The following is a 27,787-nucleotide window of genomic DNA, read 5'->3' on the forward strand; positions in this document are numbered from 1 at the left end:
CAGATGGAACAACATTGACTGAGAACCCTGGAGACAGAGGGATGATGTATGAGAGAGAAAGATTGTGACTCCAACTATGAGTGTTAGCAGTGTCATCCTTTTTGTGTCAGATTTTCAAGGTAAAAGATTTGTATCAGAAAATACTGAGAGAAGATTGTGCTTCTGCAGGCTTGTTATTTGTCATATTAAATTTGCCACAATCAAGTTTGACAGGCTTCTCTTTATTTTTTCCAGCAGACAATATTATTGTTGAAGATTACTCAGATGCCTTCCGTCCATTCCCTGCCTCACATGCTATGTCATGCAAGCTTTGGAACACTTAGAACATAATTTAAATGAATGACTAATTTGGCAAGCATAATGGAAGGCACGCATACCGTCCTTCAATTGCACAAACCCATTATGGAGCTTTGTTACATCAGCTTCTATCATCCAGAGGGGAAAGTCAGAGGATTCACTTACAAGGGCTCTGTAACTCTGGATAGAACCAGTAAGCGTTTCTGTAGCTGCTATCAAGTAAGGGAGAGGTTAGACATGGACCTGAGAGAACAGCCATATGAAAACTTTGGAGATATTATTTTCAAGCAAACTACCACAAAAGACCTTCTCAATGACCTGTACAAACTAACTGCTGAAAAGGAAAAACTGTTATCCAGTGTTTGGAGGTTGCATCATATTCCGGACCTTAAGGCAGGACATCAGGAGGAAAAGCGACAGGATGCTTCCAGAGTCCTGAAACGTAGAGGTGATAATTACTCCAGTCTTACACATCAGCAGGAGGTATTTCTGGATTCCACAAAGAGAGGCAGTTTGAATCACAAAAAAATGAGGAAATACAGAAGGAAAGAGAGCTTTGAGGAGATCAGCCACCGGAAAGAGGGAAAAAAGATACATGAACATCTCTTTTTACTGAGTACACAAGACATGCAACAGAAAAATAAGAAGATGGTCTCCACAAGACTTCCTACTAGGAGTTATCCCAGTTCCTTTTCTCCCTCCAGCTGGCTGACAGTAAAAGGTAAGGATAATTTACCAGTAGACAATAGAATACAACCAGAAAGGAGGACAGAAGAGGGGTATTTTCTTACGAGCAACAAGACTGTGAAATTGGATGCTGACTTACCAAGTTCTAGCTCAAAAGGCATCAATGATGTTGCAGTTGAACTGATGGATAATGGAGAATGCATTCCTGAAGTTGCCAAGGTACAGCAGAGGACCACTTTGGTGAAGTCATCTCCGTGCAGTCTGTCTAACAAACTTGGGACATTAAGTAAATCTGCAGCTGCTAAAAGCTTGAAAAGTAGCAAGTATGCTGAGCCAGTATGCAAGGAGAAACCAGGAGTCACAGTTGTTGCTGAAGTCCAGGATTTAGACGCTTGTATTAAAGAAGTTACCAACCCCCCTGCAGAGTCTTTACCTGATTCTCACAGAGATAATGAAACCATTTCTCCTGTTCTCACAACAGCACATAATGAGTTTATATCAAGAACTAATGTATACTCCGTAGATGAAGCTGCTGGAGACTCTAATAACAGTGTGCTGCAGGAAAAGGAGGAAGACAGCTCTGGTTTGCAGTACAAAGCAGAGAGAGTGCACATTACTGATGAGTCATGCAACCTTGTGGGAGCAGTTAATAAAGCTCTCCTGAAAGTTATCCGGAGCGACAGTTTAGATGAAGCTGCAGAATGGAAGAGACTGCAACAAATTACAAGAGTAGACAGAAACCTGCCAGGCTCACTATATGAGAAAAGGACCACGGTATCCCGGGGAAACAGCAAGCATTTATTTTTGAACCTGCCTGCAAATGAAAGTCCTGATATTCCTCAGACAAGTAATAATCTTAAACTGGAAGAGAAAAGGCTGCATTCACCCCCATTAGCAGCAGTGAGTAATGTTTTTAGTAATTCATATTCACTATCTAACTCACACAAACAAATGTCACCTATTCCTTCTCCGTTATCTTCAAGACTGCCTAGCCCGCAGCTGCATCACCGGATCCTCCCGTTACCAGCACAGAGCACAGAGGACGAATCTATGTTCAGTGACTATGGCCATGGAAGACATGGTGCTATAAACTTCTCCTTCAGTGATTTGGAGCCACAGTTTTATCTGAAGTTTTCTGAACCTGGAGAATTGGGATTTGCCCCCAGACAACGGGGCCTACATCAGAATGCGACTGCAGGACATTTTGAAAAGTGTGCTGTGCAAGAAAAATTAACTACTCAGACACAGCAGAATTTCTGTCCAGGTAAGTCCTATTTCATACATTTTTAAACTAATAGAATCAACCAAGCATGAAAGTGTTGGCATGTTTTCTGGGTTTGCTTGGTTTTAGTTTGTTTAATACCAGCTGTTAATAATGAATATGTTAAATAAAAAAATATTTTTCACTACTTAAGGATTGGGTGAAAAGCTGTTGAATTTTTTAAACAAAAGTTACAGCTATATAAGATTTCGAGATGCATTTTTATGTCAGCTTATTTTCAGTCCTATTGTTAAACTCTTAGCCAAAGTTAATGAAAAATCTTTCTGTATAAAATTAAAAAAGTTCACATGCTTATTTTCCTGCTTTTCCTGTGCTGTGTTCTAGTCTTTCAAAATGTTATGGTAACATTTATTCTCTAAAATGTTCTTTTTGCTTGTTGGGCTTAACTGATAGAACATTTTCTGAACAAGCTGATTTACAGTGCCTTAAGTGTAGGAGTGGTGCTTTGACCATTTAGCTACAAGAGGTCAATGTAAATTCTGTAAGAAAAGGCTTGTTTCTAAAATGATTGCATGCAGGAGTCATGTTACAATGTATTTGAGTACAGTGCATGGGTTTATTTATAAAGATATACTGTGTAAAAATGCATAATTATATGACATACTGAATAGCTATCTTTGTTAGCTGGAACATCAACATCTATGCCCTTCATTTTTAACTTAAGAAACAGGAAGGCTGGAGGACCTAATTCTACTGTGGTCTAGGTATGGCTCAGACTGCTCCCTCTGTCTTGTAGGGGAGGCTGGCAGTGCAAAGTGACACGAAAGGGGCATTCCGAAAGGGAGGTGTGTACAGATGTGAAACCATTACCTTAGCCAGAGGGTGTTGAATACTGCCTGTGAGATTTGCATTCATGCCTACTTCTAGAAGTTGTGTTAGTTCTGCTCAAGACTAAATGAAATTCAAAGTATTGTTTGGTGAGTTGACAAGGCTGAAAAGATGGGTGCTATGCTCTTGTTCTTTCATTCCTTTCCTGGTCCCTGTTGTGCTGTGCTGTCCTACCCCTCTCATTACTTCTTGTATTCGTCATACCTTTTGGTGAGCTGGTTTAGCTGACAAGGCCAGCAATTTCACCCCTTTATAAGACTAAAGTAGCACAGCAAATCTTTTTCTCTCTGTTTTACATTAGTATCTTTTTCTCTCTGTTTTACGTTAGTATCTTTTTTATTAATGTATTATTTAGAATTATTGGATGTGGAACTGTACCTATTGTGCTGTACTCCTGTACTGCCTTTGCCTGGGACAGAGTTAATTTTCTTTACAGTAGCTTGTATGGGGCAGTGTTTTGGATTTGTGATGAAAACAGTCTCGATCACACAGGGATGTTCTAGCTTGTGCTGAGCAGTGTTTGCACAGCATCAATCCCTTCTCTGTTTCTCACTCTGCATCCCCCCAGTGAATAGACATGGGGCTGCACAATGGGCTGGGAGGGGACACAACCAGACAGATGACCCAGACTAACTAAAGAGAAATTCCCTGCCACATAACGTCATGCTCAGGAATAAAAGCAGAAAGAGGGGACTTTAGAGGGGTTAGCCATCTTTTGCTTGGGACCTGGCAGGGCATCAGCCTACTCATGGGAGGCGGTGAGTGATTGCTGTAGCATCACGTGTTTCATTTTTTCCTTCCCTCTTTTTCCTCCAGTTGTTGGGGTTTTTCCGTGCCTCTTCCCCCATGCCATTTGGGGGAAGGGGGGAGGGAGGGAATGAGTCTCTCTGTGGTGTTTATTTGCCCACTGGGCTTAACCCACAATGGTTTTACAAGAAACAAAACAACATGCATACATACTAATGGCATCTGTTGGCTGAAAATCCTAGCTATTAAGCAGAAACATCTTTGTGAAGAGAAGAAAAGCAGACAAGCCTGATTTTAGTTCTTGTTTACAGTAACCTGGCAACATTAATACAGACAGAAAATATCACAAGTTTTTTGGGTTTTTTTTTTCCATTTTCAAGTATGATTGCATGCCAGCATTATTACTGGCGTGCCAGAAAATCTGTGACTTTAAGGAAAAATTCCCTGTTTTGCTGGCATATAATACTGTAGGTATGTCTCTGGATCTGGGATAATCTGACTTCCCATTTCCATCTGAACCAGGGGTGGAATCATTCATATTGACAGAGCATTTGGAATACCATTCTTCTGTAAACAGGCAGAATAGTAACTAACTGACTGTAGTTCATTGAGACAAATAATGTATCTCCAATTTTAGTTAATGTAAGTGATATTAAGATTTACAGTTATAAACTTGCACTCCTGGTTTGATTCTTATCAGATTCCTCCCATGTGTGAAGAGCAGAATTCAAGACTATTTTTCAGATTTTTCTTCAATGGGGTGTTATTGTGAAATGCTTTCTTTCAATTCCAGTCTGTTATTAAATTGTGTAAGTATCTACAATGACTCTAACAATTATGGAGAATTTTGGTCATCTTTTTGTCAGTCAGGCTGATTGAAGGATTTGCCTCATGGCAAAAATGATGGTCTTTTGAATGGCTTTTCAAAGTTTATTGCTGCCACAGTATGCACTAATTCTTCCTGAAAAACTTTTGGAGCCTTTTGTTACCTGTGTAACTTTGTATTTGGAAAATTTAACGAATTAGTTAAATATCCTAATTTATTAGTTTAAATTACAAAGTGGACTCATCATAGAGTCTACACATAATTTTAATTCGCTTTTCTTATTGTTTGTAATCATGATTCTTTGCACTCTTTTTCCGTAATTGGAGAATATTCCTGCAGTCAAAACTGAAACAACTAAGGCAGAGTGCCCTTACTTCTGTACTTCCACTTTTTCTCAAATTCAGTTTCTTTATAGATATATAGATACATATATGGCACGTATCTTATAGTTTCATTGCACAAAGTTGTATTAGTAGTTAATTTGAAAGTACAGTTTACTGGATCTTCTTGTTGAAGTACAACTATTGGCCATGGGAATAGGCCACCGTTTTCATCTTAGTAAGTTAATAGTTAACTGGGAATAATTTATAGTTGAACAATAATTATTTGGCAATTTTCTCTGAAGGTGGGATGGGGAATTAAAATTCCTGTATTAGCATGTAATAGTTCTATTTGAATTATCAAATTCTAAGAAAAAGCTTTAGAATAACAAATAAACTGCTCAGTTACATGCAGCAAAAGCAGAAGTACAAACACTAAAATTTCTCATAGAATGACATTTATTAAATCCACAGAAACATATTTCTTGCATTTCTGTACAAAGGTCTTTCTACTCTAATATGAAGTACATCATGCTTTTGTAGTCCTGGGGAAGCCAAGCTTGCTTTTGAAAAGATTTTCAATGTATCTGAATATCTGTCTCAGGGAAAGATTTTCTGAGACCTTTTAGTTCCTGTCACTGTTTCTCTCCCCAGTGGTTCACAGCAGTAGAAAAAACTAGGGAGAAAATTTTCAGAGCTATTGTATTAATTTAGTACTGAATGACACCAATATGCTGTTTTACTAAGTATTGTCTGTAAGAGGAAGAAGTGATATTTTTAGCAGCTATTAAAGTGAATTTGATTCAGAGCAGGAAACCTAAAAATCACTGACATAGCCTCCAGAACAGTGACTGGTGACTGCTTTGAGTCAGGATGAGAGTGGGAAGGGTCATTCACCACACTTTCTGTTACAGGTTTTACTCCTAATGTGGAAAAAAAGAATAAAAATCTGCCAAGTGGGAATGGTGAAAGCAGGAAAGGGAACAAATGAGAAGGATGATGTTACCCTATCCCTAGCCAATGAAGAATGCTCTTTTTTTAGTATCTAGTAGTTGTGAAGGAAGAAGATACCCAGAAAACACAGAGATCCACAGTTAGTAGGACTGTAGAGAAACGAAAACAAACTTGGAGTAGAACTGAATGATTAAGGTTTGTGTCTGGTAAAATGGCTGAGATTTACGGGACTGAAAAGACAGGCCCATTCTCTTCCTACTCTCTTCCTTCTTCCAGCGAAGGCCTCCTCTCTTCACTTTTCCTCCTCGTCTCTGCAACAACTTTGGTGTTCTTCTTGCTTTCTGGTAATCATTAAGCAAGCTGAAAACTGAGCCAGCAAGGAGAGAGGTGTGCAGCTTTGGCTGGTTTAGTGAGATGAACAGTTCAAAGTGGCCTGAGGAAAACCACAGCTAGGATGAGGGAGGACATGCAAATGTGGCAGAAAGGACAAGAAAGCAAGACCACCCCCAAAATCTCAGTTGCATCCCAAGACTGGAAGCCAGAAGGCTGGCTGGGGCTGGCTAAAACAGGAGTTGTTAGGAGTGGGAAATGAGGTGAATCAAGTTGGATGAAGATATGGAGGGACTGATATTCTGAGTGGGTGCTATTAGTAGTGAAGCAGGAAGAACAAGCGATGGAGGACAAGTGAGAAAGGGGTGCTCTGAGTAGAGAATGTTACCTTGGCTAGGATAGACAACATTTATGGAGTATGACAAAGCAAGAACATGGCTGATTGGAGACGAGATAATTTTTATTCTTGTTTTGCTGGGAAAATCTGCAAAAGGAACTGTAACCATTAGAATGTACATTATGGATATAAATCTGTCTGACTTGCTGATGGTCCATAAAGTCAGTGTGCAGTACCATGAAATTTTGGAGATGCAGAGAAGAGAAGGGAGGAAGAAAAAGAAAAGTGAGGTAGAGTTCTGATTTTAAAGTCTTCAAAATTACAACGTTTATTGTGTCATAGGGAAGGCATCTTAACCGCTGGAAAAGGTTGCTGAATATAAATTTTTAAGATTATTTCTCAAATAATTTTCTTTAATTGACTATTTAAATATGTGTACCCAAGAGTTCTTTGTAATATATTCTAGATGTAACTGTAGAAGCATCTATCCCTGTCTCTGCTGATTATTAGATGGAGAACGTTGTGTTTGCTTGTTTCTGCCAGTGAGAATTTTATGGCAGCAGCAGTTCACTTTCCATTAGAAAGAATTGAAAACAAAAATTCTGGTAGTTTTGTGTGGTTGTCAAAAATCATGCAGTACCATTTGGAAACATGCCAATTGCTAATGGCTATATCTGGCAGATCAATCTGGCAGTCTTAAAATATAAAAGTACTTTAACCTATAAAAAACTGTTTACTATGTAGATAAATACTTGAATAAGTATTACTCTTAAATTGGTATAAGATTCTATTTTAATCCTCAAAGATCTTGAAGGGAGTGAAAAGCACAAAATGATACTTTCAGTTTGATAGTTCACTCCTTGGTGGCTGGAGAAAGAATGTTCGTATTTGTGCTCTAAGAGCTGCCCTGCTCCTTAGGTCTCTCAACAGCCTGCTGAAACTGGGTTATCCCAGTTTTCCTGCATTCATTTCTGTTTGCAGTGTAAACATAGCTTACTTCCATGTGAACAAGAACACTCAGATTCTACAAGTAGTTACACAGTCTATAGTTCTACACGTCTGTTTAAATTCCCAGCATTAAAGTAGGTGAGAAACTATAGTTTTGGCTTTGGTTGGGTGTATTATCATTAACTACAAAATAATGAATCTATTGCAGTGCCAGTAGACTTGTAATTGAAAAATGGCATACATTTTACCCCAGATATTTAATGAAGATAGCAAAAAAAAATAATATCAAGGTACTATTTGGATATTATTTTGTCTTTTCCTAAATTAAGTAATTCTTTAAGCTTAGACTTGTATTGAAAATGGCATACCATTTTACCCAGATATTTAAAGGAAGATAGCAAAAAAAATAATATCAAGGTACTATTTGGATATTATTTTGTCTTTTCCTAAATTAAGTAATTCTTTAAGCTGAAAAGGGACAAATAGAGTCACTTAAGAGAAATTCAGTAACAAGACCTTATGATGTGTTCCTGAACGTGGTTTTGGAAAATGAAGTTTCATATAAACAAAACTCTGTTTGAAGGCTATTATAACAGGAGACAGATTATATTACAGTGTTTTTGATGTTCCTTTCATAGGGAAGGGAAAGGTTTATAAATATCTTCTCTAATTGAAGTGGTTCAGAGAATTGCTAGTTAGCATTTTAAAAGCACTATAGTGTTCTGTCCACAGTAGGTATGCACTTCATGAAATAAGTTTGCATATGGATCACATGGAAAGATGATGCATAGTTTCTCACAGGTAATCCACATGAAAGTAATATACATGAGTGTGTTGCTTCACAAAACCCATCTTATTCAGAATAAATGTTCTTTGAAGATGCTATAAAGGAGTTAAGAATTAAAAGACTGGTGTAAGAAAAGAATTAAAATAAAAAAGAAGAGAGAATTAATCATAGAATCACAGAATCATTTAGGCTGAAAGGACCACTTGAGATGATCTAGTCCAACCCTCTGCTCAGGCAGGGTCACCTAGAGCAAGTTGCCTGGGCCTGTGTGCAGTAGGGTTTTTTAATTTCTCCGAGAATGAGGACTGAATAACCTGTCTATGCAACCTGTGTTAGTGCTTGGTCACTCTCACAGTAAAATAGTGTTTTCTTTCATTCAGGTGGAATTATGTAAATTTTCAATTTACCATCTCAGTGTTACAAATATCATTAACTTGTATTCTAAACTTGTTTCTTTTTGCCCAGTGTGTCTCTAATATCCTATGGGAATTGTGTTACCTACAGACTCAGTGTGGCTAAATCAGAGTTAATTATTTCTGAAGAGCTTTCCAGATATTGGATTTTTGAGTCATAGTGAATAACACCACTATCCTGACTGTTGCTTAGGTCTGTAAGATAGATACCGTCTTTGATAAGGATTTCTCTTGCTCCTTCTGTACACAGTTGCAGGCTGTATCTAAATTCTTTCCTGTTAACTTTGCATGTTCTTTCTAGATATGTAATCTTGCAAGGTTTGCTAATTGTATGTCCAACTAAAATTATAGTCACTACATAGCTGTTTAATGGATCTTTGTTTTCCTGTTACATCCAATGCAGTTACTCATTGTACACTATATTGTGATTGCTTTTGAGGACATCATCCTGTATTCTCTGCTGAGTCTTATTACACATGGTAACGATCATTAATACTTCATCCCAGTGAAGCCAAAATCTTTTTGTACCAGTAGGAACAAAATAAGGCAATGCTGCATTGAAATGTAGACTTACAGCAGTTTGAAATGTACATAGGCAGGACTGTAAGTTCAAGACATGGTCTCTGAGTTAAAAAGACCCTCTGAAGACTGGCCTTGATAGATTCTGTGAACAAATAGCTCCTGTTTTAGTTGAATGACTTCTCAGCATGATATACTTAAGCAAGAGTTATATTTTCTTCGCTCTTTGTAACATGTGACTCTTCAGTCAAAGGCAATCAGTGAGGGGAAACCATGTGAATTAAACCGGAATGGAAAACCAGAGACAGCTTAATGTTTTATGCAGGTCATAGATTAACAATTTTCTGTTTCATGGGGGGAGAAAAGGCCAAAACATTCCTTCTGGTTTACAGTTTGTGCACTCAGTTTAAAAGACTTATTGTAATGAAATGGACTTCTTTTCTCATCAGTATAAAAAGAATTTCTTGAAGTAAAATACTGGGATAATGTGGTAGTTGTTGTTTCTTAAATCTGTATGTATTCTGTTGGCCACTTGAAATAAGTTGATAGAAATGGCTCAGCTGAAATTTTTCTTGATGGATCAGAATGATATATAAAGTGAGATCAGATTCAAGTATTTATCTCTGTAAGTATGATTTAATAATGTATTTAGAAATTTTTAAAATCTCTAATAGCTACCATTTCGTATTTTGTCTCTGAAAAAGTGACATAGCACCAAATCCAACTTGTAAAAGTGGTGAAAAATTCTGCATACTCCTGCTAAAAATATACTTTAAAATACTGAAAATTAATAAAGATGCAATTTATGTGCTTGGGGGTATCCCATACCAGTAAATAATTTTGAATAGTATTTCATTATTTAGATGTGACATAAATCTATAACAATACATTTAAATAATACCTATAAGTAGTGAATATTATTTATGAGTCATAGCATTAAAATAGTGCACCTAGTGGTTTAATGAGTTATTTAATTGTGTGTCAGAGTTATTTTTCTTTGGGCTTAGATTATGAGTACCCTTGCATTTAGATTATGGTGGCTTCTCAATTGCTCCAAATGTTTATGATTTTTCTAGACCATATTCAAAGATCTCTTCAGGCTTGTGTGTTTTCTTGCTGGGATCAACAAGGTAAAAATAGGACAGAGAAAGTAGAGGTGAAATGTTGAGAACTGTTGGATGTGTTTTACATGAGGAATTTTAAAGGCTATGGGAAATTAGTCTTTACCAGAACAAGAGGTGAGTAAAGAAGGAAATAGAAATAATTCACAGTCCCTCACCTGAGTGACAGTCTCTATATACTGCCACTTATAGTGTCCTGTGTGATAAAGATTCCAGTGCTTTGTAATTTTCTACTTTTTTTTTCACGTACACATTTTGGAACAGTAAAATGGAAAGTGCTGTGTTTTTTTCTTATAAGGTTTGCTTTTACAATGAAGAGGCATATGGGACATTTTTGCATTCTGAATACAATGAGCCTCTCTGAAATTGTCCTAAGCAATCACTTAGCATTTCTTTGCTGTCAAAAATTTAATGACTTTTGACTTGGGTAGTTCAAAGCTACCAAGATTAAGGGTATAACTGATGAATGGTTTAGCTAACCATGTTTGCTCTCACTTTTCTTGAATATGTTGGAAAATTAAGAGGGAAAACATGTTCTAAAAAAATCTGACTTTATGGGAAAAGGTATTCTGAGTTTCTGCTCTGTAACATTGTCAGTAATTTTTGTATTTGTTTGTCTATATCGTGAGTAAAACTGTTTATTGATTGTTACCCCTGTAAATCTGAACCTGTTAATTCACCAAAACCACCAAATATTTATGAATATAAAATAATTCTTATTATGTGTACAAAATGAAGTAAATTGATTCTTGTTCTCTAAGCTTCAGTGTTTCTATTACAGAAACATAAGTAAAACTAACAGTAATAGTGTAGTACAGGGGAGTTATTAAAAGTTATTATGTCTATGAGTGCATGCACTTATTTTTGAGCCATAAGTTGCAGAAAAGCTAAAACTGGTAGTTCCCATCCTTTTAATCCCTAGCACTTCACATTTTTCAGCAGCTACACTAGTGGCCCTAGGAAGCCCTGCCAACTGGAGGGCACACCCTCAGTTCCCAGACTGCTCCCAGCAGCTTTAATTGTTACTATCTGCAAAATACCAGGTGCTCTCTGTGACCCAAGATGTTAATTGTGCTGCCTCATATACATAATTTGTATATGGGATCTGATTCATATTGTCAGTGTACTTAAAACAAATAGCTTGATTTCCATGTCCAGAGAAACTGAACACTGCAGCTGCTAAGGCAGGCATATTTAAAGCCTGCAGAGTTTTCTTAAGCATATTGTGGTTAATTAGGAGCATTAGTCAGCAGTAGTCATTCCAAGATCTTTGGGGAAATTACTCAAAAAATGGCTTCTTTTATTTTATGCAGCACTGAAGTTGGTGGTTTTGTAGTCCCTCAATTAACATTTTGTTAACATATACTTGAGTCTGATAGTTATTGTTACAGAAGTGAAATCTAAATCTTAGTTGTTTGTTGGAGAAAGTGAAATTTTGGGATTTTTTTTTTCGGTGTTAATTTTATTTAAGACATATATGTATATGACCTGTAAAGCAGCTGGCATTGAGCCATTTCATGTCACAATAACTAAAATTTAGAGGTTATCTTTCTAAGTTTCTTCTAGAGTATATATTTTTGTCAGTAATATAGTTATCAATATATTCTAAACTTGTGCATATGTTCACTAATTTCTGATTTTTCAAAGAAAAATTTGTTTTGTCTTAAATTAAAGCAGTCAAGTATGAAAAATATATTGAAAAAGTTATTAAAATAAAAACTACTCAATTTTGGAGAGTGTATGTTTTTAAATAAACTTATATTAAAATATAATTACAGTTATACATAATGTAATATAATTTATATACAGTTATATATACATTTTTCAATAGACATTACAGTTTAAACTTTGATAGTTAATACTAAGTCATGACAGTCAGATTTTTTCTTCTTTTTGGAAAATGCCAGCTTTCATAGAACTAAAATTAAAAAAAAGAAAACTCCAAACAAAAATTTTTTTTCCAGAAGTAGCAGCCTTCTGAAAATTATTTTCCAGGTGAATAATAAACTCCAACTAATATACCAAGAACAGAAGATGGCAATATATCTTTTTGCATAGGCAAAAAGAATAGTCTTGTACAAAATCTAAGTACTTATTTATAATGCTTTTGTACCCTAATTTCTTCTTACATGCTTCTTTCATGGGATATGGACCTAATAATTTTTGTACTAGTTTACTACAACAGATTATTCTTTAAATCTGACACATAGTGAAACTGTAATTTTAAGTATTATAAGTAAGATAAATAGCACTATATAAATTCCCAGGTATTTTTTACATTTTTTTTTCCTGGTGATTTATTTGTATTCCACTTTTATACTTACTTATGCAAGTTATACTTAGTTATGCAAAAATGAAAGATGTTTGTCATCCAAAGATGGGAAGAAAAATGTTAGGATGTACTTTTTCAGGTTTTCACTTTTTTCGAAAATCTCTTACTTTTTAGCCTTCTGTTTTGTCTTGTCTTCTTATCTTTAGTATAAATGGCAGTGTTCCATTTCAATGTTTTTCTTATATTATGGAAAAAGAAATCCTAATTTTGTTGCTTAGTTTGTCAGTCTTTATCCAAGTTGCGAGTTTTTCTCCAGTCTGTGGATTAGTAAAAGAGGCCATACCTAATTAGTCCAAAGAGCCCTGTTTTTCATCCCATCAGGCACTGAATATTTGTCAAGTCCTTTTCATCAAAGTGATTGGATAACATTTAAACTATTTCACCTTGCAACCAAAACAAAAGGTTTGTTTCCATTCTATTCAGATTTTGGTTGCTTGTAAGAACTTCAAATTTAAGGGCTTTATTCTAAAGTTAGCAGAAAATAAGCTGTAGTTTGAAGCTATTTCAGATTTCCAGGGTGACACAAACTTTGTGAGAGATCTCTCTTTTGTAAGAGCTACCTTTGAGATAGCTAAGTACAGTGAGAAGACTTTATTTTGTAACTCCTCCAAAGTGAAATACTTTTTATCCAAAACAGGCAGAAGCCTGAGTTTGTTGGTTTGGGGTTTTTTTAAAGTAAATTAAATAGGTGAGAATTTTCCCCCTGTCTTCCATGGTATTTCTATCCATAAAAATTGACTTTCTAGTCCTATTTTTTTTCCCCTCTGCATAATTGTATTTCACTTACAGTAATGTGGATGCTTTGTATGAGAGGAGTCACAGAGGGTGTGTTTGTGTGGCATGTCTGGTCCACACTAGCCACCCACTGCATTTCCAGTTTGGTCTATGAGACTCATCAGATGGATACGCAGGCAGTTCAAAGAGAAGCCTGAGCTTGAACAGTTCTTGCAGAGTTGCAGGTGCTAAGATATGTTTGCACAGACTTCCTACATGTATCAAAATCTCTATGGCATGGCTGCTGTTACATAGCTTCTCTCCCACCAGTGAGTTGTAGTCATTCCATTCTTGTGGCGCAGAGCAGGGACCTGAAACTTTCCTCCTGTGAGTTAGGTGTGACTGTAGGCTCAAAGGGGATTTCAGGCTACAAGCAATGCTGTGACATAGCCTGGGCTTGAGGCATTAAATAATGTGGAGGGTCAGTGAGACAGAGCATAAAAGCAACTTCAATTAACTTTGTAAAGTCAGTTGCAGCTCTGTCATCAGAGGGTTGAATTCTCTTATGTGTAATTTATTGAAATTGATATTAAATGTGCAAATGGAGATGACAGCTGGGTGTTCCAGCAGAACAAATGAAAGGTTTCTTGGAATTCAGGTCTGCTTTAGCAGCTTTGGCTACTAAAAACAACATCTAATGATACTAATATTTAAATAGTCATGACTTTGAATAGTCATGGAAATATTTCCACCCATCCTCTTGGTGATGTATAGTAGCATGCTGCTTTGCTTTCTTACTCAGTAGTCATCCTTAAAACACTTCCACACCCCCTTCATCATGTCTTCTTTATTTCCATTACTTTTCTCCTTCATCTGACTCACACTCTCCTATCTGTACCTTTTGAAACAAGCTCATACTTTGCTTGTTCACATAAAATGATCTCTTCCACCCTTTTCAATGTGCTGGGCAATTACCTGCAAGATCATTTCACAAATGAAAGGAAGGAATGCTGAATGTCACCTTCTTATTGCACAGGATCTTCAGAATGGATGCCAAATTGTGCAGAATGGAAAAAGCACAGTTTTAGGTGCCCTAGGGTGTCTGAGGCACGGACATAGATCTGGCAAATCCAACCCGGAATGATCCACACCTTTGTGGACTGGAATAAATTAATTTTGGTATCTAACATTCATTTAGGCAACTGAGTCCAAATAATTGTATTGTAAATGATGTCTCAGCTTTTTATTGCAGCAATGTTGTTGACTTCATATAGCCAAATTATTAAAAAATGGATTTATTCCTTCAGAAAAAGAAAAAGTATTTTTTAAGAATGCATTTGAATTTTGGTCTAGACTCTCATTGTACATTTTGGTGCTTTGTAGTCTGTCTTCGTTCATTGTTCTAAAAATTGAACTCTGTTTAACTCTGTATTCTTTCTCCTGGGAACTACCTGTATTTCTGTATTACATTTCTACTTAAGTATAATTCAGTCATTGTCTCTGTGTCAGTGCAGGAAGGCACTTCATTTGAATTTTCACCATAAAACTTAACAGACTATGTTGGGATTTTCTGGAAAATGATTTTATGGTCCTCAGCCCACAGATACAACATCCTCTTTTTTTAAATCATAATAGGAAAATTGATGAAGTGAGACTAATTGTACTTCTTGGTGACCCAAGTATAGGGTTCAGGAGGACAAACCTTAGAGGTCTTTGGCCAGTATGCAGAATTTGCATAACAGGTTTACTGTTACAATAAAACTATGAGCACAGAAATAAAAGGAAGTTATGCTTTTCATTTGGTTCCTTTGGCATCTACATGTTGAAGATGAAAGAATTGTAAAATAGGAAGTATATCTTTCATATGAATCAGAAATATGACCACTAGCATTTTGCTGTCACATTCCTGTAGTGGTGCGCTTCAGAATGGCGTATGTTATCAGTGTGCCTTGAAAGAGAGAGCCACCCTTTTCAAGAACAGCCCTGAATGCAGGCTTAACTCAAAGCAAGATGGAGAGCATATGCTTATGATTGATTTAAATAGGAATGCTTTCCAAAACAAAATTATGTGCTAGATGGCCAACACTTGTGAAGTGGTAATTTTATATTTAAAGTAAATGTAATAATACTGGCAGCCTTGAGGTTGCTGGATTGCAGTAGTGACTGGTATTTATATCTGGTTCATTAGCAAGCCAGTGAAAAATTTTATGTGACAAAAATCCATTTGGATAATGAGCCACCTTTTAATTAGGCTCTGAACTTGCAGAAGAATACAGCTTATTTTTTTCCTCAGTAGTGTAATGTAACTGCATAAAACACTTGCAAAAGTGAATTGAATGACAGAAATATTTTCTAGTGGATTAAGCAGACCACTTGTTAGGTACTTAGACATCTAAGGCTTTGTTTTGCCAGACCAAATTGAGGCCAATAAAAAGGTCTAGGTTAGATAATGAAGAGTGTTTTCTTTTGTAATAGAACACTTTGAGTTTAAGAAAGCCTTGATAAAGCTGAGATGCTTGTGGCTTCTTCTGGTGGTTTATACAGTTATTTTGACACGCAAGTGTTACTGAACATGCATGTAGTATCTTGCAGATGTTATACAATCAGCCATACACTGAAAAAATGTCTTTCCCAAAAAAGTACTTAAAGAGAATAAAAAGCTGTCTCCAAATTTGTCTAGTTTTAAAGTGTAGATGTGTCAGAGTTGAGACTGTGAAATGTTGCTTGTCATTTTGGCAGATACTTGTTAAAATATGAATAAATACAGACTGTATTAAAAAGAAATGTAGGTGGTAACTAGTAAAGTTCTAGCTCTTTTTTTTTGCATCATTTCTGCTCTGCAGTTTCTAGATTGCTATAATTAGCCAGTCCTATACTGAATCACACTGTAAAACAGAGGAAATGAGCGGTGTTGAGAGGTAGTTGTTCTAAAGTAGCACATTTCCTCATGACTTCTGAAACCTCTTCCATTGTGCTGTTCGCCTTTCATTCCCCTCTTTATCCCAACAGTTAACCAAGTCCTAGTCAGTCTTCATCACTAACTGTAAATTCAGTATTTCTGGGCCTGGGGATGCATATCCTGATATCCAACCTGACCTCTCGGAAGGTCAGGAATACTGCTCTAGCCAATGAATATCGTATCATGATATCTGGGGAGAAGTGCTGTGAAGAACTGTAGAAAGCATTTACTGAGTAGTAAAAAGGCAGGTGAACTTGAAGGAAATAAATAGGAAGCCATGCACAAAACCCCCCTACAATTTCGCTTCGTATATAAAATGAAGCCAGCCATTTCCTTCCACAAATGAGAACTTTGAATCTTGACAGATAGTCCTATGTAAATATGTGTTGAAAACTCAATAGCTTGCGCAAGAAGCAAATTGGAAATTTTTGGAGAAGAAATAACCCCCAGAAACATTATTCCACTTTATGAAATCTAGTGCTCTCAAACTTCAGATATCTGTCCGTTCTCATTCTCTGTCTGAAAAGTATATGGTAAAACTGGGTCATGTTAAGGAAAGGACAACAGGATATTTTAAAGAACAGAAGAATTGTCTTTAGCCTGGGACAAAAACCCTAAAGATAACTGGCAAGATGTATGGTAGAGATTGTAAAACTGAGTGGCTGAAGAAGTTGGATAGGGCTGCATTTTTCTCTCTCTCTTTCCTGTTTATCAATTGAAGTGCACCAAAATGTTGACGGTGGAATAAATGTGGTAAACGTACACCATCTTCTTTGAGTGCAGATTTTTCAGTTGGCAGTCATTTTTCACAGTTGAAGAGAGGTCATTCATGGATGCCACTGTAATTTAATCTTGAGCTCACATGCTATGCATATAGAGTACATCTCAATACGTGTATACAGAAAAACCCAAGATGCCAGGAAAAGCATAAAGAGAAAGTTTGAACTTTAAATTTATACAAAGGAAGTTAAAATACTTTAAGCAATCTATTACCACTTCCACACCCCCATGTTTTCACAAGTAACAGTTTCTATATAGGTGACATAATTTATTTTCAGAAGTACTGTTCACCTCTCATTTCTTGTGAAATCTATGAAAGTAAGGAATATTCAGCAGCGTTGAAAATAGGAAAAAGTGTAGAGTGGTTGTGGACTAAGTACCAAAGAAAAGGAAATTATTTTTAAAAAATTAATTAATTAAGAAAAAAAAGCCTGTGGATTGTTTTTACTTTTAACTGATTTCTTGTCCAATGTCTAATACAGTGAGCTTGTGATTAGCCTGAGGCAAGTGGAGCTTTGGAAAGCTATAAATAAAATAAAAGCGTGGACAATATACAAAAAATGTAAAGTAGGCCATTCAGTATTGCCATTTAAGTTTAGAGGTAAGAAGAATACAAGGCAATTTGAGTGACACAGCTCAAATTCTTATACAAGTGCTGACTGGAACTGCGAAGAACACTTCTCAGTGCTCTGTGAATATGGTTATACTTCTTTCCTGAGGTTTTGGATTGAAGCCCATTTGTGAGTCATGGTATGCTACAGTAAAGATAATTAAAGCTTATTTAATTGAGAGTTGACTAAGTGTATACAAAAACTCTATCCTAATCAGAATATTTTTCCTTGGTCATAGGACTTGGACATTGATGAAAACTCAGAAAATTTGTGGGATTGGTGATAAGTTCCCTTTGCTCAGTCATCCAATTTTCCTAAGGCTGTAAAAGTTAGTATATGTCTGTCTATGCCATTAACATTACTACTTGATAGTGCTTCGACATCACAATGATAATATTTCATTAACAGAAGCGTAGCAGGGCTTTGGAGTTTCTGTAAGCTCACGATGCACTAAAGGCATTCAGAGATACTTGCATTAGAAAAAAGTCAGCTGAATCGTTTGAAAATGTATGTGATGTTGACCAATTTAGGTTCATCATGACCCTGCCAATAGTAGCATGGGGTGTACAATGCTAGACTTACAAAGAGTGTGAACTAAGGTAATCTCTGTTTGCTACTGCCCTCTTGCTGAGATATTACCACTCAAGTATCTAACCACTGCAGAAAGGTCTTCACTGCTTGTTTTCTGTTCCTGTCTTAGTTAAGCAGAAAAAGTAGGTATCAGTTGCCACAGGACATGGGAAATAACATAGCTGTAGATCTTTAGGACATGAATTATGAAATAATTTTAGGTGTCAGATTTATTTCTTTTATTATTGGCTGTAAATATTAATGTGTCTGCTTTAGCAGAAGAGGATGGAGATTCCTTAATGACTCTATTGTGTGATCCTACCGTTGCAAAAATGCATTTTTACTTGTCGTGGATGAAATTTTTCAGTTACTAATTTAGAATCATAGAATTGGTTAGGTTGAAAGAAACCACTAGGATCATTGAGTCCAGTCATTAACCCAGCACTGCCAAGTCCACCACTAAGCCACGTCCATTAGTGCCACATCTACATGTTTTTTAAACCCCTCCAGGGATGATGACTCAACCACTCTCTTGGGCAGCCTGTTCCAATGCTTAACAACCTTTTCAGTGAAGAACTTTTTCCTAATAACCAATCTAAGTCTTCCCTGGTGCAACTTGTGGTCATTTCCTCTTGTCCCATTGCTTGTTACTTCTGAGAAGAGAACAAGCCCCACCCTGCTAGTACCACCTTTCAGGCTGTTGTAGAGAGCAATAAGGTCTCCCCTGAGCCTCCTTTTCTCCAGGCTAAACAACCCCAATTCCCTCAGCTGGTCCTCACAGGACTTGTGGTCAAGACCCTTCACCACCTCTGTTGTCCTTCTCTGGACATGCTCCAGCACCTCAATGTCCTTCTTGTAGTGAGGGGCCCAAAATTGCCCACAGAACTTGAGACGTGGCCTCACCAGTGCAGAGTACAGGGGACAATCACTGCCCTGGTCCTGCCGGCCACACTGTTGCTAATACAGGCCAGGATGCCATTGGCCTTCTTGGCTACCTGGACACATGCTGGCTCATGTTCAGCTCCTGACAACCAGCAGGCCAATATTCTTTTCTGCTGGGCAGCTTTCCAGCCACTCTGCCCCCAGCCTGTAGCACTGCCTGGGGTTGTTGTGACTCAAGTGCAGGACCCGGCACTTGGCCTTGTTTAACCTCATACCATTGGCTTCACCCCATTGATCCAGCCTGTTCAGATCCCTCTGCAGAGCCCTGTTACCCTTCAGCTGATCCTGCCCAATTTGATGTTGTCTGTAATCTGTCTGAGAGTGCACTTGATCCCCTCATCCAGGTTGTTGATAAATTTATTAAATAGGACTGACCCCAATACTGAGCCCTGGAGAACACCACTCATCACTGGCTGCCAGCTGGATGTAACTTCCTTCATGACCACTCTGGGCCTGGTCATACAGCCTGTTATTTACCCAGTGATGAGTGCACCTGTCCAAGCCATGTGCTGCCCGTTTTTCCAGGAGAACGCTGTGGGATACAGTGCCAAGGGCTTAAGTATAGTCCAGGTTGATTCTGCACAGTCACAGAATGTTACCACTCTCACTCACGAAAATGCATATGTTAAAGCAGTCTGGACAGCACTAGGAATGAGGTTAGAAAAGGAGAGACTAGCTGTCAAATCCTCACTACATCTCTTAGGTTCTGCTAGATTGGTCATAAAACAGGTGATCCTTTTGCTGCAAAATCTTGTGCATTGTGTATGAATGTTAAGCAAGATTGCTGCCCATTTTCCTTGTTCCTTGATTTTCAGTATATTTTGGGCTGTTGTGTGTCTTCCTGTTGGATAAAAGGCAGAAGACTGTCACATGTGATGCAATGTTATTCCAAGAGGAGGAGAAGGAAGAGCACAGGCTATGAAGGCCACGTTCATTCTCCTATTATCACATTTCAGACTTTCACTGATGAATCATATGCCCCATGGTCTAGTTATAAATAACATGCTCAGCATTAATTAGTTTTGTTGCTGTCAATAATGTCCTTGGTTATCTACACAGGCTGCTCTTTAATTGTTGCTTCTGGCGCTTTTGCACATTTTTATCCATAGTTCATTATATCAGATCTTAATATTTGCACTAAAATATTTATATAATGACATTAATGCAATGTAGAGGTGGCTGGCCTAAGTGACCTCCACAAATAGATTCATTGATGTTAGAGCTTATTTAGGCAACTTTAGAAATTTTGAAGTGTAAGGTAAAAGATGTAGGTTATTTAAAATCAATCTTACTGTCATTCATTTTTTACTTACCTAATGCCCAAACCAAATCTTTTCGGCCGTGACTTTGCCTTTCTCATGGTTAAGAGTGAGAACCAGTGTATAAGGAGAAATATTATAAAAAGCACATGAGAAAAGTAATGTAAGCTCTTATGGTCATTAAATAGCTTACTACATTTACTTAAACTGCGGACATTGTGGCCTCTATTCCTAGCTTGCTGCCTAAAAGATGTTAGCTTTCAGCTGTGTATCTTTTTGTCTGTTTTTTTCGATATAGTTCTTCATTTTCCTTATTGCACTAGCTACAGATTTCTAATCTTTTCAAAAACTATGGCTTGCAAGGTCAAATCTTGCTAAACAAAATAAGGAATAAAGAATTTAAACGTCAGTCTCTTCCTCCACATTCTTTTACCTAACTGGCTAATGCCACAGATGAGAGAACTGGTTGTAAAAGTCACAGTGAAACACTCCTCATTATAGCAATTACAGTCTTAGGAATGCTTCTATTTTTGGTAGTTGCTTTGAGTGTAATCTATAAAAAATATGGTATGTGCTCTGATTGGATAAAAATTACTTCAGGTATTGAAGCTGTAAACAGTTGTAAACTGGTTTTGGAAAATTACCATTATCTATTTTATAGCCCTGCAAGACATTTAGCATTTGCCTAATAAGAAAGACATATGTTAATTGTCAGGTATTTCAAAGTTTTCTGTAGTATTTAATTTTTGTATGTCCACAAATGGCTCACTTGGGAAATGTTGTTTAATTAATATATGCTGATTGGATATTTAACTAGATTACTTTGGGTATTACCCCCATCTGGAAGTTACTGTGAGCACTGAAGTTCTTTGGCATTAAAAATGAGCCTTTCACTAAAAGTTCCTGGCATTGCAGCTCGGAACCTAGGTGTGAATGTTGATTGTGGCATTTCACTGTGGACATATGAAGCTTCTTTGGGAATAGTAAAAGATGAAGAATTTGCACTGAAGTGCCAATTGCTTCCTGTGTTATATCCTCCTGAGGTTTTTAGTATCTTTGGTTCTTTCTTTATAGTGCCAATTGTGAACACTTGGAGGGCATCTTGCTTGCATCTGAAAGTAAGATTGGGCTGAAAAGTGACAAAGCAGGTCCTGCTTGTTATTTGCTCAGTGTAACTAAACTTGTTAAATTTGAGTGTGTGATGAAGCAGGAGGCTTGTATGGGGCCAGACTGCTCAGCACCTTGCAAGTCTGTGTCCTAATTCAGAAAATACATTCTGTACTTGTTACTAGAGTTCCTGTTCCTCAGGCTTCTCAAGCACATGTTGGATGATACAGCATTGAATCTTGAATATGGTTCTCTCATCTTTCTGCTGATGATCTTCCCTTTGGTTTGGTTTAGTTTTGTTTGTTGGGGTTTTTTTCCCTAATCTAAGTTGTACTAGTTTTTTTATACTAAGTTAGTGATTGGTATTCATATTTTTTCTATAAGGGTTTGCTCTCTTAGGGGTTGGGGATTTTTGTCTGGAATGAATAGATTGAGGTGAAGGAGAAAAAGCAGTATGAAGTATATAAATTATGATAAATGTAAACTCTTAATAAATAAAAAAAAATATAAATAACATTCATTCTCAAAGAATAAATGAAAAGTTACTTTAATACAAACCATTTAAATTTATATAAGGAATTTATAGGTTTCGATAGATGTTGCTAAGCTTCCCTAGGTTTGTAATGATTCTGAAGTATTTTTGAAAAGCTTTGAGTTGTATCACATGTTTTTGCAGTTGATACATTCTGCATTGAGAAGTTGCACAAACGTTTTTTACAAGAAAATAAATAAAATCCCTATGTTTGGTGGTTGCTCAGTTGAACTTTCTAGGCCAGAAAGCTTTATCTTCACCGTTATTTGCTGCTCTTTTCTTTTAATGATGGAAGTTCATGTCAAGCTATGTACAGTTTATCACCTCCTGCAGGAAGATACCCTTCTTTAAGTTCACACTTCAGAATAACATACTGATTTTTATTTGCTAGCAAGGGAGGGAGGTCCTAATTTTACTAGGCAATAGATTTCTCTTTTAGTAATTGGATGGATTTGAAGCCACTTGCACATTTTTTTCTCCATTATTAGCTGTACTAAGTTGTGTTTACTGTTTCCTAGGAGAAAGAGGACACAGAATAAGACAATAAATTGTTGATTGTTTTGGATATTGGTACTTCAGGAGCTTCTAGCTTTCTGAGCATTGCAAAGACCTTAACTGCCACTGCAGGGTGTTGCTGCCCCAGGGCTTTGCTCCCACACTCACCACTTTGAGAGATTTGATTTAAGTACTGTGCCATTCAGGCTTCTTTGTTATAGCAACATAGCAAGTAGCAGGCCTAACATTTGCTTTTTAAAATTCACAATTTTTCATCATGCAAAAAGAATTTCTAAATGTCCTGCAGAAACAGGCAATCTTCAGCAAGGATTTTGCTAAACTGCTTATACTATGAATCGCCCCATGCTACAATACAGAGTAAATAAAACTATGTAAATTAGGGGGAAAGATGACATATATCTTCATTCCCAAAGACAGCATTTAGTATAATTTTCCAGTGTCTCTAGTCTTGCACTATGAGTTTTCTTCATGTTAAAAGGATTCATTCATCTTCCTAGTGCACAATGTTCACTTTTCTGCACAAACAACTATGTACTTCTTTCATTCTATCCAATGAAACAGAAAGAATTGTATTGCTGCTAAGATTTCAGTCTTCTCTTGGGTCTCTACCAGAGCAAACAGGTTTCTTCTATTTGCTTCCTTCCCATGAAGGGAATCTGGAAAATTAAAAGGGAAGGAGGACGGCTTCCTCTAGGTTTTTAAATCCTCTTTCAAATTCTCTTATTTTTCTCCCTACTTATTCATATTTCTTTAACTTCAAAATAGACTTTAACTCCAGAAAATAAAATCTTATTGTCCTCTGTGTCAGCTGCATACATGGGAACAATGAGTGCATAACTTATATGTTTACACAGAATTAATGTCTTTATATACTAACAGATATGAGATACCACAGATGGCATGTGGATGGAGCTGTGCAGTATCATCTAACCACAGAATCTGCAGCTGCTGAGACTCCTTCCAATGCTGTTTTGAGATTGAACACATTGGTGTCTGTAACAACAAAAATAAAAGAGACATTTTAAACAGGAGAAATCAGAAAGCTTTTACTGCTTAGAAAGGAAAAGGTCAGTCCAGAGGGATGGATCATGAAATCTGAGGTTCCCACTGCAAAGCAAAAAAATGTGGTAGGACCTGCATATTTTGGATTTCCATAATTTTAAAAAATATGTTGACTCAGTTTATCTTCACGTTCCACCAATGCTTTCAATAACAATGGTCAAGCCTCATCCATTTGAGCAAGGAATTGTACCAAAGACTCTTTAACTTGCTGTGATTTGCTGACTTAAGATCTTGCAAGAGCCAAATCCCTACAGTAATAACATTCTCTTATGTTAGTAATACTGTAAATCCTCTAAAAATCCTCTAAATACCGTAAATACTCATGAATACATGATTCAGAGTGTTCATTCCTACTGTCAAAATGGTGCCTTTAAATAGGCAATTTCTGAGTTAGACTGCTTCAGTTTTGTGGTTCACTTGCTGAAAAAACCTACTTGATTATTTGTTTGTTAGGGGTTTTTTTCTAAAATTTAAGGCCCCCCCCCAAACTTAAAAGGTCCACAAAACCTAGCATTCTGAGACTCATTCCCAAATGGTGTACAAAGATTTAAATTTTATTTACCTCCTTTTCACTTCTTCCAAGAGGCAAGCAGTGAATACAAGTATCTAATTAACACAAGGTTTTCTTTATTCATGCATATGAGTGTTCATAACATTCAATCAACTAGGCAACAGAATTGTACATTACATGGGAATCAACATACAAAAAGAGTAACCATTATATTTTTATCCTGTGTGGTATAATAAGGCAATCTAGAAAGAATGGAGTGTAATTGAAATATTAATATATAGTGGTCAAGAAACAAAGCTAAAAGCAATCAGTGTAACATTGGCCTCAGAGCTAAGTGTGTTGTGGTTAAGCAAACCATGTACCCGAGGAAATGGATATCATGACATCCTAATTCCTTGAACTAGTAAAAAAAAGTTTTTCTTTTTTCAGGTTTTCTATAGAGAGAGACTGCCCATAGAAATTGTTCCATAGAAACTGTTCCATAGAAAATGTGTATTCCACAATGGCGACTTAACAGAAATGTATTACATGGTATCTAATATGCCTGTTTGCTAATTTAAGAATTTCTGTTTAGAGTTTGTATGACAAGAATGGTAATTTTTATTTAAAAAGTCAGATGTAATTACCTTATAATTATGTATGTTCAGCATAGGACTAGAAGATTTAGAAAATCCTGGGTGTACAATTCATTGTCACAGTCTGATGATTTGACCCTGTCTGTACCCCTGAGGTTTGAGTGCCTCATCTGTCCTACCTGTGACAACATAAAAATGTTGTTTCCAAAACTCACAAAGTCTGCATGGTAAAAATTCCCAGAGAAGCATTAAGTATTCAGTCTTTCTGTATTTACATTGCTCAGTCTTCTATTCCCTTGGGACAATAGATGGCAGCAGATCTGTATTTGGGCAGTCTTCTTTGTACATACATTGCACACAGGAGGCACTCCTCAGTGGTATAAACTGTAAAACCTGGAAGACAGTTTGAATAGCAACTAAAATTTCATGAAACCCTTCTTTTTTCAGAGAGAAAAAAAAAGAGATGTCAAATCAGTTAAGGTGGCTGAAGGATAAACATATGCATTTTAAAACTTTCTAAATTTAGCCTATGATTCAATAATACATACATGTGTTTGCATATGCTTGCATAAAATATATATGACTTTTTTTTAAACACTATCAGATTACAGTAGGTTGCCAATTTAAAAAAAAATGTTTCTTGGATAAGTGTCAGTAGCAGTAAAATCCATCTGTCAGAGCTGACAGAATGCTGAACTTCAGGGAAAAATATGACAAAACATTTAAAAATTTGCTTAAAATAGAATACTTAGAGAGATGGTTAAATTTCTCCTTTCATATTCCACTGTCTACTGGGCTGGATGAGTCCCTTACCATAGAAGTGGTTTTATGCTAATGGTGTGTGCAGGTGAGAACTGGTTCAGGGAGGAATGCAATCATCAGCTACCAGGATAAATGCATAGATGACAGAACATTAAGTAATAATTGCCTAGAGGGTGGAGAATAGAGGCTTGGTAACAGACTTGGGACAAGTCTGCCAACAGCAAAAAATACCATAAATTAATGTAATGGTGCATAAAATTAAATTTGGACAAAAACTGAATCTCTTCAGCTGAGGGAGGTACTAAGTTTTCTAGAGGCCCAGAAAGCATTTGGCAGGCTGACTGTTTGTAGCTGGGCCACAGTTAATTATGGGAAATACCAGCTGCTGCAAGAAGGAATTCTAAGTGTGGTCTCTTGCTACAGTTCTGTATCACTTAATGAATCAATGGAAATTATTAGAGTAAGCATATTATGGGTAAAAATCACTGCTACAAATGAATTTTCTCTTTAGCAGTAGCTGACATAGAACAGACACCTTGAACAACACAGCTAAGAATAATTGGTCCAAAATGACTGCAAACTACAAACTGTAATCAAGCTTTGAAGTATTAGAAATAATGCTGAGCAGGGTGGGCAAGCATTACAAGATAATTACAAAGATAAATGTAATTTATCTTTGTAATTACAAATATAAAATGAATTCCCAAAGAGCATTGAATTAAAAATGGTAGTATTTCCTGGTTTTTACTATGTAAATTTGCATTTTAATGCAGTTTTAATTTTTTATGAAAGCATATGTGTTTTTTATAGGTTATATGACAGGATTCCAATTTTTTTGTGATGAAAAGTCAGTAGATACCCACAAAAAAACTGCAGCACTGATCTGTGACAGAAACCAGGAGAAGCACCAAAACCTGTCATGATAGGTTTGCTAACATGATACAAATAATGTCCAATTACCTTAAAAATGGTGATTTTTACTTTTTCCTCTCCACTCACCTGGAACTTTCTTTATATTTTCCATGTCATAATCATGTAAAGGGTGGGTGGCTAGAGGTAATTGGGCTAATTGTATGGTGCAACAAATATGAGGTCAAAATTCAACCAATACATTTATTCAGCTTACTATAAGCATGATATTTGTATTTAATATTAAAAGCATAATATTTGTATTTCTGATCGTAAGGGTTTCTAAATATGGAAATGACTTAATGAGTGGGTTTTATCTGGGGTGGAATTAATTTTGTTCACAGTGGCTAGTGCAGGGCTATGTTTTGGATACATGGTTGCTGCATGGTATTTGGTTGCTTGCTGTGGTTAAACCACAACACTTACATAATGGCATAAGGGCCAACAATAAAAAACATATCAAATGTGTAACAATATACAGAAATCCAGTGATTCAGAAAGTCAGAAAGCAAGTCTCTCTTTAGATCCCTGATCTAAAAGATAGCAAATCTGGACCTGAGAATGTCTTAAAATGTGCTGTCTTGTGTTTGAATATCTTGATACAGTTTAATATTATATGCAGTGCATAATTTCAAAATGTGTAAAGGTATGTGTAATACTCTTTTAGAGAAATGCTTTATTTTGATAGAATCTCACACTGAGATTTCATCTGAATAAGATGAAAGATGACTTTATTCACACAATAATGACTGACTTGTAATTTGGATCATTGGCCATTTTATCAAGTATTTTACTTTACTATGCTTATAATTAATTTAGGTGTGGCACCTAAATTATTTAGGACTGGAAGCTATCAGAAAGTTTGAAAATCAGCCTTTATTTAAGCAACCATTTATACAGATTCTGATCCTAGTGCCTCTTTTCTTAATATGGTCCTTTAAAGTTAGGGAAAAAAGAAAAAACCAAAAACTTCTAAAAATTACAAAATTGTAAGTGCCATTACTAGAATCAGAAAAGGCCTGGACTGAACAGAACCATAAAGATTATCTAGTTCCAATCCCCATGTCATGGACAGGGATATATTTCCCTAGACCAGGTTCTTGGAGCTCCATCAAATCTGGCCTTGAACACTTTCAGGGTTTCTTTTATAATGCTAAGCTATGATATGCAGCAGCCAGGAACTGTGCTAATATCTGAAGCTTCCAGTAAAATGATCCAAGATGGATGTGTCTGTGAAAGAGTGGATATAT

At 36.5% G+C, this 27,787-nt stretch overlaps 1 protein-coding gene across 4 annotated transcripts in view; it reads left to right on the plus strand.

Annotated features, from left to right (window-relative positions):
• Positions 1 to 27,787, plus strand: part of FMN1 (formin 1) — a 188,912-nt gene that overhangs the window by 12,260 nt on the left and 148,865 nt on the right. For 3 of the 4 annotated variants that reach the window (XM_017742015.1, XM_017742018.1, XM_017742017.1), the window contains exon 2: positions 235 to 2,248. In XM_017742015.1, the coding sequence (XP_017597504.1) occupies positions 340 to 2,248 (1,909 nt within the window). In that variant the 5' untranslated portion in view covers positions 235 to 339. The remainder of the gene's footprint in view (positions 1 to 234; positions 2,249 to 27,787) is intronic. The other variant, XM_017742016.1, reaches the window with a different exon arrangement.

The sequence above is a fragment of the Corvus brachyrhynchos genome, unplaced genomic scaffold, assembly GCF_000691975.1.
Source record: "Corvus brachyrhynchos isolate BGI_N302 unplaced genomic scaffold, ASM69197v1 scaffold115, whole genome shotgun sequence".
NCBI classification, from domain to species: domain Eukaryota; kingdom Metazoa; phylum Chordata; class Aves; order Passeriformes; family Corvidae; genus Corvus; species Corvus brachyrhynchos.